The 12,208-nt window shown below is 39.0% G+C and overlaps 2 protein-coding genes across 16 annotated transcripts in view; one reads left to right on the top strand and one right to left on the bottom strand.

The window, feature by feature from the left end:
- SAMD3 (sterile alpha motif domain containing 3) overlaps positions 1-8,646 on the top strand; it is a 71,021-nt gene extending 62,375 nt beyond the window's left edge. For 4 of the 5 annotated variants that reach the window (XM_068938279.1, XM_068938278.1, XM_068938277.1 and 1 more), the window contains 4 exons: positions 3,018-3,221; positions 3,616-3,787; positions 5,760-5,842; positions 6,111-6,645. In XM_068938279.1, the coding sequence (XP_068794380.1) occupies positions 3,018-3,221; positions 3,616-3,787; positions 5,760-5,842; positions 6,111-6,395 (744 nt within the window). In that variant the 3' untranslated portion in view covers positions 6,396-6,645. Of the gene's footprint in view, positions 1-3,017; positions 3,222-3,615; positions 3,788-5,759; positions 5,843-6,110; positions 6,646-8,066 lie in introns of those variants that run through there. The other variant, XM_009688802.2, reaches the window with a different exon arrangement.
- L3MBTL3 (L3MBTL histone methyl-lysine binding protein 3) overlaps positions 8,620-12,208 on the bottom strand; it is a 91,560-nt gene continuing 87,971 nt past the window's right edge. For all 11 annotated transcript variants that reach the window (XM_068938267.1, XM_068938272.1, XM_068938266.1 and 8 more), the window contains one exon: positions 8,620-10,389. In XM_068938267.1, coding sequence (XP_068794368.1) covers positions 10,246-10,389 — 144 coding nt within the window. In that variant the 3' untranslated portion in view covers positions 8,620-10,245. The remainder of the gene's footprint in view (positions 10,390-12,208) is intronic.

Raw genomic sequence — 12,208 nt, 5'->3', positions numbered from 1 at the left:
AGGAAGAGGAGGAATGCTCAGGGTGACTCTTTAGGTGCAGGAGCGCTCAGAGAATAAAGGCTACATCAGAAAAACTAGACAGATTTTTGCATGGGTTCTCAGATGAGTTCAGGAGACCTTACTGAAACCTTTTTTTAGAGGCAATGTTAGGGGATCTGTCTTAGATCAAAGTGTCAGTGAAGAGACTGCAGAATAAATCACTAAAATGAACAGGACCAAATGATATTTGTGAAGAATTTTCAGAGGAGTTGAAGGATGATGTGCACTTTCTCATGCAGCATGATACTAGAAAAGTGGAGGTAGCCAATTTCATGCCAGATTTTAAAGAGTTTCAGGGGAGAGCTAGGGAACATATTGACCAAAAAACCTACCATCTTTACTGGCCCAATTGGCAAGAACTGTAATGCAGCCCCAAGATGAATATATTGGGATAAAAATCAACAAAATGTCTGTAAACAAAAGTCATGCTTAAAAACTTTATTAGTTCTTTGAAGTGTGCAGCAACCCTGAGGATGTGGGAAATCCAGCTGATATAATCTACTTGAACTTCAGAAGAGATTTCACCACATATCTTTCAAAGGCTCTTAAGGGATATAATCTGACAGGATAGGAAGGAAGGTCCTAACATGAATAAATAGTTAAAAGATAGGAAAAAGGGGTAGGCAGAAATGGTTACTTTTTACAGTGGTAGAGAGATTATTAGTGCTTAGTTTATACAGTTCAGTGTATTTCTAAATAATATGGAAGGAGGTGAACAGTCTGCTGACCATGTTTGCTGATGATGCTAAGGGTAATAAAGAAAAAGGCTCACTGAAGAATTGCAGAAGGACCTCATACTACCGAGTGGCAGGGCAGAAGAACAGCAGATAGAATTCGATGCTGATGATAGATGTAAAATAAGCCACAAGGGGAAGATCCAGTTCTAACAATGTTTACAGTGATGGGCTCTGAGCTGAATATTACCATTAACAAATGAGATCTTTGTATCATGCCAAAGAAAATTTAGCACAGCGCTCTGCAGCAGTCCGAAAAAGCATACTGAATGTTCAGAGTTATTTAGGAAAGAAGCTTTTAGAGAGAACGTTTTTGCACTCTATGCATCTGTGGTGTCCCAGGATCTTGACTAGCGTTTGCAGTTTTAGTGCGCCCATCTCATAAAAGCCCTAACGAAATAAGAAAATGTGCAAAGACAGTAACAGGGAAAATTAAGAGTATGGAACAGCTTTTATATATGCAATGATTAAACACCTTAGCCTCTTTTGGCTGGAAAAGAAGTGACTGAGGACAGACTATGACATGATCTATCTAACCCTGATGGCAAATAGAAGCTGATGATAGGTATTCATTCCAGTATGATAATTAGAGGAGGAAGTAAAAAAAGCAGAAGGCAAACAAAAGAAGGCACTTCTTTAGACAATGCATAGTTAAAATGTTCAACTCAATGCAGAATGTTTTAAAAGATAAAACTTTATGTGGGTTCAAAAAGTGACTGAAAGAAATAATGAAAGAAGAAAATCTTCTGAAGGCTGTTAAATACAAGAATATAACCCCTGGTCTAAGGAGGTCCATGAATCTGGTTCAGAGGAGTCTTGACAGTACTCCAGAGAAGTACCGCTACACGGTAGTCCTGTCTTTGTACTTTTCCAGGGCACTTACCATCAGCCAGTTACAGCAAGGTGTTGGACTAAATCCTCTGACCCGCTACATCCATACTTGTGTACTGAGAAGGAAGACAGGAATGCCTAGTAAAGTCAGGCACATGCAAATATTGCTGTTGTAATACAATTCAGTCTAAAAATCTTGTGTGAAAAAGAACGCAGACTGTGCTGATACAACACCATCCCAGGAAGAGCCACGCGAAAACCTGTGGAGTCATGGTGGGTAACTGTCCTGCAGTCAAGGTTGATTTTCTTCTGTGGTACCAATAGCCATTGAAGTCCATAGATATGTATTAGGAGAAAGACAGTTTTTTAAATTGAGTACCTGGTGCAACCGTTTTTGGAATAGTGCATCCACAATTTTAAAAGGGACAGGTTACTTAAACTTGAAAATCTTATTGCACATAGGGCACTATGAAGCAGTTTTAGACTTTGTATGTTGTGTGGCTGTATGTCTAAGCGTTCTGGGACACAGAAGGAAGTCTCTCAGCAGGCTCTGGCTTTGGCCCTTGGGCCACCACTGGCATAGATGACGGCTGCATCAGTGACATGGGAAATACTAGTGTAAATGCAGCCTGAGAGTGGTAATTGCACTAATGATGCTTCTGTGTATTTTCTCAACTTATTTCAACGGACAGATTCGCTGCTTCCTCTTACAGAAACTAAGTGCCAGGCTACTGCCACAGATGTAGTGCTCTGGATGGCAACTCCTCTCTTAGTAATTACTGTTTTCAGAATTTATAGAAGGGACAACAATGATAACTTTAAGTAAAATTATTAGTTGCATCTTCAAGTATGAAATAACTTTTTGAAGACATCAACAGCAAAATTACTTAAATAATGCTTTTCATTAAGAGTTTTATTTCATTTCTGACTTGAAAATGTCTCTTAATTCATCTAGTCTCCGTGGCGTATACTTCAGTTCCATGAATGCACGAGTTAGTTGTCATACTGTGAGACAACCTGTATGAGTAAGAAGAAAATATTATTTATCTTAGCAATACAGAGGTAATACTGCTAAAGCAGTAAGAGTGAGTCATCATTAGAACTGCCTACTGATTTCCAATAAACCACAATTAGGACCCAGACACAGGCGTAGCAATTTCACAAATAGCCTGAAGTATGTAATCTGAGCTTGGGAGACTTCACTGACAGGTACAGCAGTATATGAAGACAGCTCTGTGTAGCTATTAGAATATCAGGTGAGGTCACAGAGCTGGTACTAAGGCTACGCTACAGGTCCCTTCTGCTCAATTTGACTGCGCTTGACCTACTACTACACAAGTGAAAGACATAAACATCCGTATTTAATCACACAGGTCCTACATCAGTTAAATTCTATCCTTGATTTGTTGATAGGAAGAACCCGTTTGTCTTGAAGGCAGAGTGATGGATGTACACATTAACTGGCTTAAGCAAGAATATATGAAAACTCAGAGAGACTGGAAAGAAGTGGATAACAGAATGAATGTAACAACAGAAATACGGAGGAAGATGATCAGTGATAAGGCACCTTTAAAAGAGATTCTCAGACTGTTTCCTTTCTTAAGATGTCCTTATCAGGTAACAACTATTTTTAATAATGGCATTGAATGTTATGATAAAGATATGACACAACTGTGGATGCCTGTTTTACTGTATGTTTGGAGTAAAGTATCCATCAACATTGTTCTTTTTAATCTAACCTGAATTTCTGCTGCTAACCCCACTTCAGGAGATTCAACAATCCTGTGTTAAATGTGTCACACACAAGAGGAATGGGTTATTTAAAATATTTTGATGATACTTGATATATTACTTCACCGTTTTGACAAGAAACAAAACCATCTCCTCCAGTTTATAATCTTATTTTACTCGGCTAGTCTTACCCTGCCTTCAAAGCATGCATCTCATTTGCTGTTTTCAGTTTTGAATTTGAGGAAGGCAATAATACCCATTTTTTTTCTTTTTCTATTAGCTTTTTAGGGAGTTCCAGCTTCTCACACACATGGACATTTATAAGAAAACAGTTGAGATTTTGGAGACTTATTCAGAAAACATACTATCTTTGTATGTGGTGAGGAATAATCCAATTAACATTATGCTGCAAGAAAATCTGAAACTGCACACAGAGGAAGACATGCTGAAATGTCAGTACAAATCTTCTATGCCCTGTTTGTCTGAGTTTTGTAGCAGCTAATTGCTCTTACTGCTGTAACTAAACCAGCTCCAATTTTGCTGCAGAAACATTTTAACATGTCACAGTTGCTTGAAAAAATATATACTGATGGGAAAGCATTAAGAATAAAAGCTAATAAATTACAAGGGAAATTAATTAAGATATTGAAACTACTTTTTTCTATTGAATAAATAAAAACGCAGGTTTGATAAAGTTAACAACTGCCTTAAAATAAGTATTGCTAAATGAGCAGAATTATGTATTTCTGGATATGCAAAATTTTGTTTATCATTTTCTGAAAATCCATGGAGAAAACTCATCTTCTGTTTTAGAAAGAGAAAAAAAGTCTTGAAAAAAGAGACTTTTTCTTTTAGAAAGAGAAGTAGTGTTCCTAAGGCTAAAATCTTGGTCCCAGTAAAAAAACTGGAAGCAGTAGTTAGTTACTGCTAACTGCATTTCAGGTACCCTGTCTCTGCAGAGACTTCAGGAGTAGACACACACAGTATTACTGAAAGCATAAAAACCTCTGAAAGCAGGTAGCTCAGTCATGCAAAGAGGTCCCTGTGCCTCCTCATTTGGCTTGCTGGTTGAGAGTGGGAGCGTGCACCTGCTGCCATTCAACTTCTTTCAGGCTCAAAAGTCTGGGGAGTGCAGTCCTGCGGGGACAGAACGTTTGATGGAGTCACTGCTTGCCTCTGTTCTTCCTGAATTGCTGCAATGGATCCCTACTCAAGAGCTAAGCTCTGTGAGAAGTACTCCTTAGACTGCCACTTTTTTTCCCATAACAAACATAACACCACGATGTTAAATCAAGGGTAACACACTGTGAATATGTGCATTTCCCATAGGCGTTTCACCCAATTTTATTACCAAGCTGTTTGTTAATGAAGTGACTAGCCTATGTTATGATACTGGGTTTTTGTTCTTTTAAACTGACAAAGATGAGTACTCAATAGCCTACAATAGATTAAAAAAAAAAAGTCAGTGAATACCCTAACCCGTTTAGAAAACCTTTTTGGCTTTTCTGCTTGTATTTTTGGCCTTAGATAGCAATGGATGTTGTATAGGTTTTTTTTAATGTTTTTTTTTTTTCTTATACAATTTTCCCCCAAAGATCTTAACAACTCATACTTTGATAAGTCACAAGGTCATTAATTTCTTAGATTTTTCTGATGAACAACTTGGCTTTGAATATATGCAGTTAATGAAAGGACGATAGGTGCTACATGTGCAGTTACATATAGGTACTGTTAATAAGTATATGCGACACTAAATTATTCCAAAGCCATCCTGTCCCCTCTAGCTCAGCTTTCCTTCTGCACCACTGACTCCCTCTGCCTTCATCTTCCTTCATCTACTGCCTGCAGGCAAGTTGGCTTCTCCCTTCTCCCACCAGCAGTAGCTGGTGTTTCCGTAGCCAATGCTGGAGCAGCGCGTATCAGTATCAGTGATATAGTATCAGTGATAGTATCAGTGGCGCCACTGTTCTCCGGCATGCAGGAGAGCCTCCTGTCAGGGGTAGCAGGTACCACAGCACCAGCTTGTCCTGCAGCCTTCGCTGTGGAGTGAACACCTCTGACTACAGGGCTCCCCAGAGATTATGGGGGAGAGAGGAGTTTGGGGGCAGGGGGAACCCAGCAAGCAAACTCCACTTGAAACCACTCACTTCTTCTAAGCCTGTTTACTTCTTTGGAGACAAATTTAGCCACAGTACTGGGTAGCAGAGTGTCATGAATGATTTGAATGCTACTGCCCATTAGAAGCTGCGGCACCTAAACTTTTACTTATGGTACAATCTACTTTTCAAAACAGATGGAACAATAGTTCTGCTGCTGAGCTGTTAACAATAATTTCATAAGCCACAACCTGTTTTTTTCCAGGCTGATACTGTAGCATGAGAATGTTTTCATTTGTAATTTAGTAGAAACCCTTGCCTTCGACAGATATGAAAATGACTGCTGCATGTTTACTTCTGCCAGATGTCTTTGGAGATGATTCCAGTCTGTTTGCTGCAGTGAATGAGGAGGTAGGAGACAGAGCACCAGCAACCCTGGTCTCTCGTCTTCATATGAGTGGCCTGGGCACATCACTTGGCCTTTTGGTGGCTCAGCTTAGTTCCTGGAAAAGGGGTGACATCATTGGCCTGCATTTTGCATAAAATATTCATGGAAATACTAGCTAAATTCAAAGCACTGTTATTAAGCTTACTTAACTCTCTGAACTGTTATTGCAACTTATAATTCAGTGATGTTGTGGCATCATTTGAATTTTTTTTTTTTTTTTTCCAATTGCAGGTGGGTGTGATAACACCAGTGCTCAAAGTAAAAAAACCCTTCAATGTGAATTCATGCGAGTTTGCTCTGTATATAGAAAAAGAAGAGCTAACTCAGCTCGATGACTGTACCATGGCTCTGGCAGCTTTGGTGGCTGCATTTCATGTGTTTGATATCCCATGTCCAAAGAGAATCCATAGAACGCTGAACTTCCTGCAGTCTCTGATCTTTGAGATGAGTGGGTCACCATCCCTCCTGGCCCAGGTAAAGAGAGGACTGGAGCTACCTAAACATCCCAATATTTGATAGTCTGCACAACACTTGTTGCAGGAGCATTTGACATTCCGTCAAAAAGTAATTGTGTTGTTGTGAAGATCAATCACTCAGTCTTTCTAGTGAAAGTGGATCAACATTTATAACGCAGTTGTGTTTTATCATGTCTGTTTTTTATTGTATTGGCTACTTCTTTAAAATTTAAAACCTGAGCATTTTCATTATTTTAAATGGAAATTCTATAGCAGTTTTAGCATTAGAATAAAATTTTATAGTTTACTGCATGTGTTGTGTATTATTTTTCCAAACGGAGCATTTTCCAAATTCAGATCACGTTTTGACTGTCAGAGTTAAAAAATAATCACACTTGTGAATTAAGCACTTTGCTGCTTCAGATGTTAATATATTTAATGAAGTGTCACAAATTAAAGATTTGCATGTTGCCACCATTTCGCTATATTATGACCACTGAAAGTGTACTATAATAATTTATTGCATTTTAAAATGGTGGGCCTGCTTTTTAATTTGCAGGATGATGAACTTTCAGTTTTCCCCATGCATGAAACATTAGTCCTTTTTTTTTTTTTTTAAAAAAAACATCTTGAATTTACTAACAAAATTCTAAGATGAGCTCTCAAAGCAGCAAGATTGAGTTATCATCTGGGATGCTGCCACGTGCCTTTGTAACTGCAGCTTTGGCACTGGGGAAGAGAGCTACTCATTCCTTTCTGAATTTGTTAAAACTGGCCTTCTCCACATGGTGAATTTCTTCTGTGCCCACATGGAACAAAGGTCGTGTCTTCTCTTCTTCAATAGCCTCTTCTTCTCCCTTACACAGCCCTTTTATCTCCCCGAGCCTTGCAGGTCAGGAGAGATCCCGGGGTTACAGCCTGATAATGCCGGGCTTCAGACAAGTTTGGTAGTGATGGGCAGTAGAAGCAGCCAGCAAACTTTACTTGAACTATTGCATTAATTACCCTATGCAGAAACAAAAAGGACTTTTAATTTAAACAGTCCATTCCACTACAGAGATCAATTTTTTACCAGTTCCAAAAATGTCCATGTCAGCAAAACAGCATCCGTGATCACCACTACTATTTAAACACTCACCTTGCAAGTTTGCAGAAGTTTTGTTAAACCTGGCTGTGCAGGGCTCAGGCCAGTGCAGAGATTACGGTGGGAGTATGAGGAGATAATACTGTGTTTGATGGTAAGACTCTCTTGCTAAAGTCTTAGCATACTTACTTGGCTCCCATACAAATCACAGTACACCCTTAACAGGTAATTGCTGGACTGCTGCCAACACAAGATTCAAAACCAAACCAATTTCCATTTTGAAGATCCAGTAGGTTTTCTGAGCACTTTTAGTTTCTTATTCATTTTGTTAGGTGTAACCTCTGTAGCAGAAGCTGCTATGTTCTGTTACCTCAACACATATTCGTATCTTTCATGTGAAAGAGGAATCCAGCAAATGGAAAGTAAATGATTCTGCGTGTCCTCACTATTGTAATAGCTGCGTGAATAAAAAAAAAATTGGACGCTGTATCATTTAATAGAGGCTTATTCTGCATCTTGTAAATGGTATTAATTGGAACCCATTTCTTAAACACAGTACTTTGTTAGTAGGTATATAAAAAGTGGTTGGAGCAGCAAATCTCTTCATTCGTTCTCACTGAAAGGCTGGTTCAGGCTCTTGCTTTTCAGTTTGGCAGAGGTGTCCAGGCTCTCCGTTGGACAGAAGCATCCACCAGGGTACACTGGTCTACATGGGAAATGCCATGGAAGGGAGAACATGAGGAAGAGATACCTGTGGCTACAGAGCCAGCACCTGGGAGAGAGACACAGAGCGCGAGGGTTCAGGGAAATTAACTACTTTGAAGGAAAGCCGGCAGCAAATTTGGCATTTTACTTCCTGCATTAGCAACTTCCGCTGTCACCACTGATAAAATCCAGGACCATAAGTGGGATTCTGACTTTAACAAGAAGCAGCCTATGAGCCTTACAAGTGTTTTGCGAGAAGGCAGAGAGCAGCAGCTAAGTTGCTCTTTCGAAAACATGGTCACATTGAACTACAGTGAGGAATTACTCCACACCACCCTCTCAAACAGCAGGGTTCATCTGTGAGAATCGTAGGCATACACAAATGTAACAGACATCTCCAATTCAGATTTTATTTGTATTGTCGTACAATAAGAGTGCAATTTGAATGTACAAATTTTGAACAAAATGTAAAAATATTATTTATGCAATGCTATGGAAGGAAATTAACAGAGCAATGCAACTTACTTCATACTGACCCTGTTTTACCTCATATTATGGCAGGTACCAGTCACCTAAGTGGTCTGGAAGGGGCACACAGAGTTCTTGGAATCTTGAGGAACTCCAGCCAAAGAAGAACCTAGCAAAAACTGTGGGAAGATTTAAAATTCTCTGAGTTCTGTGCAACAGAGATGCTCTGTTTGTTCTTAACTCTTAAGGCCGAGCAATTGCCCACCTCAGCACTAAAAAGAAAGTTTCCAGAAAACCTGATCCAGCTCTTCTCCCTCCTCTTGCAAAAGTAAAATTCTGGAACAATCCTCAGTATACAAGGTAGCTAGGCCTTCTCCAATTTAAAGTGCATCCGGTTTACATCTTATGTATATATACCAAGTGCAACAACTTTCCCTGACAAATTGTTTTAATAATCCTTCAAGAAAGAAGGGTGCCTCACCTAAGAACCTGCTGGTGGAACCTGCAGCATTGCTGACGAACTGGTGAAGTTCATGCCTTTCACCCTGGATGTGCTTATGCACCATATGCATTTAAGTATCCTTTTCCTCCTTGCTTTGTCCTTCCCTCTATGCCTTATTCATTTATATATTACAGACTTTCAATCTAGGAAGTGGAGGGTTAAATAATTCTCCCACCTTTGGGAAAACAAGCATATGTTGAGCATGAAGCCAGAGTAGCTGTCCTAGCTTTAGCACACTGTTTTTCTCAACTGTTGTGGTAACTTTTGTTAATATTCTCACCTCAAAATACACGTATTTTCCTTCATGTGCTGAAGGACTGTAGCAGGCTCCCACGTAAAAAGCTGGGACTCTATTGCGCAGCATGAACAAAAGTCTTCTATGAAGTCAAACTTTATTTTTCAGTTGCAGCCTTCTCTATACTGATCTTTTGGTAAAATACATTAAAGATGCTGGTGGAAAAACTCACATAACATTTTTGTAATCGTGCAAAAGTAAAAACATTCAGTTATCAAAAATGCATTATAATTTCAACCCCCAACAAGGTTTTTTTGTTTGTTTTGTTACAAGCAAACAGACATTTTTGTAATCGGTAAAGTTATACGCTGTAGCATAAAGTGTCACGTATGTAGCATTAAGTGTTTCGTTTTTAAACTATGGCACAAATTCATATTAGCCATAACAGTCTCATCTGGCTACCTGTAGCCTAATTTTTGGCCAACCAGTTTTTTATTTTGATAGTACAAAGTAAAAGCTACTGAAAAGTAAAATGGGTACATGAAGTAGAATTCAAGAATTCTTAAAAAATATTAACATTCCCTCATATAATACAGCATAAATAATTAATGAAGGTTTTGTTGATGTCCAGAGAAAGTCAGTGATCCTAACCATCCATGGAAAATTAGCGCCATTAGTTTGGTAAATAAGACTAGCTGACTCGGTTGTTATGCAGTAACTTCTTAAAAGCTTGAGCACTTCCCAGAAGGATTCAGATGTGTACTGGCTCTAGGAGAATATAAATAGTCCACCAGTGCCGAACCTACTTTTCTTCTTTTCTGAGAGTCCTTATTCAACAGTTCTAGTGAGTCTTTGTGCTTTGAATAAAACATGAGCTCCCGTGGAGAAAGCTGGTTTGTACACATTTTCCATTATCTTCAAAGTTCATTGTGCGAGTTTTTCTCTGCAGCTTTGAACATCAGAATGGAATTAAAGATTTTTAGGGCTGGTCCCAGTTTAATGCTCATTATTTTGACTATGTCTGATTGGGTCATTAGCAGAAATGCTTCTCCATCAATTTGCTTTAAAAGAAAAACAAATACAGCTATTAATAGAACTCACAGTACAGCAAAATAAATGCTTCAGATACAGGAAAAGAAACTTCAAGCAATTGCAGACAGGGTATAAAGGAATGCTGAATACAAATGCTTTCAAACTTCAGCACAATTTTGCTTTAAACCTCTTAGGCAGATGAGCCAGTCCAAAACAATAGGACGACAATCCCTTTTCTATTTGAAAAGAACTGTTTGGCTAATTTTTGGCTAACTGCCTTTTATTTTCATACTCATGGGATAAAGTAAAAGCTACTAAAAAGTAAAAAGGGTACACGAAGTAGAATTCAGCTGCACTGTAACACAATCACTTTTTTTAACCTCTCCGTTACTCCTTTTATGGCAAGCCTTCGGAGGAAAGCTGCTGCATTTCACTCATAACCAAAGAACTGAAGCTCTCTTCCACTGCCTCCTTTTCTTAGTAAAATAACAAAGAATTAAAATGAACGTGGTCCCTGATGTAAACAAGGAACTGGCTAGGTAAAACTGCCTATTAAAAACACAGACAAAACTTTTGAAAACACTAAACATTTTTCTCTCAATCTACTAGTGTTATTTTAGTAAATTTAACTAGTGAATATTCTCTTGTAAACAAGTCACTGTGTTGGCAGGAGACAGTGTAAAGCACGAACGTGAAGAGCCACAAGGCAAAGTCCGGACTTAAAAGATTTTCGTTTTACTGGAGCAAATAATTCTGTGTAAACTTCAGGTCACTTAGGTCACTTTTCACCATAACATAGGCAAGACAGCTTGGACTAAAAGCCAACTGTGGTTAAATTAGGTGCACCGTTTCGCCTTAAAGATACTAATTTGAGCTAGAGAGTGTAAATGATTTCCTGTAAGACCGGCACACAAGACTTTCTGAGTCAGATATGCTGCAAAGGAAGACTACAAAGTACACCACAGCACTGTTAAGTTGAGAAACACTGCAGTGAGAACAGAATCACACCGCTACCACAATTACTTTCTACTGATTTTGCGCACAAAGCCTAACTGGGTGGGCTCAAAACTATGGTAATGTGGGGATGCCCATCTTTTTGCAACATCTTAATAAGAGCAGAAAGATCAACCTTTGTTTCCACAGCAGGAGAAGTTTGAACCAACACCTTCCACTTACTGAAAGACCTTTAGTGTAACAACCCAGACAGCATATTCCAGAATGAAAGTCTTTCAGGCCCCTTTGTCAGAGTTAGAATAATGGTATAAGCACTGGACATAAGAAAGAGCGTAAATGCAAGAATGACCATGACTCCACAGCCTAATGGTTCAGGCATTTACCCAGAACTGTGGAGAACTGAACTGATGCGTCAATGACTATTTTAATGTATACCTAAACATTAATTGGGAAATGAAGGTGAACCCCCCAGCTGTACTGCTTGCTTGCCTACAGTCACTGAGCTGTAAAGTGAAAGACCAGAAGTACCTTTGAACATCTGCATAGTATCAGTTTCTGTTTGTAAAAGAGATTAGGCACCTGTAATTCTTAGGCTCTGTCTATAGTAATAAATAGTGTTTATATTAGTGAACAGTGTCAGAGAATGGCCCCTCGGATGGTTTTGGCACAGGCCAAGTGACACTCTCTGAAACGATCTCTAGGCCTGTTTCAGGAAGTTAGCATGGTTAAGAGATCATTTCCAACAGGTAGTCTATATCTATATTAAACACATGGATGTTGGCCAGTACACGCTAGCTGGCCTCACTGGCCTAGATTTAATTTGCTAGTCATAGACAAAACCTGAGAGGTCAATCTTAAAGAGAGGAAGTGTTTTCTTGCATCTCTGAGTATGAA

Source organism: Struthio camelus, chromosome 3 (assembly GCF_040807025.1).
Source record: "Struthio camelus isolate bStrCam1 chromosome 3, bStrCam1.hap1, whole genome shotgun sequence".
Classification (NCBI taxonomy): Eukaryota; Metazoa; Chordata; class Aves; order Struthioniformes; family Struthionidae; genus Struthio; species Struthio camelus.
Note: the sequence above shows the minus strand (reverse complement) of the source record. Positions and strands in the feature narration are given on the sequence as shown.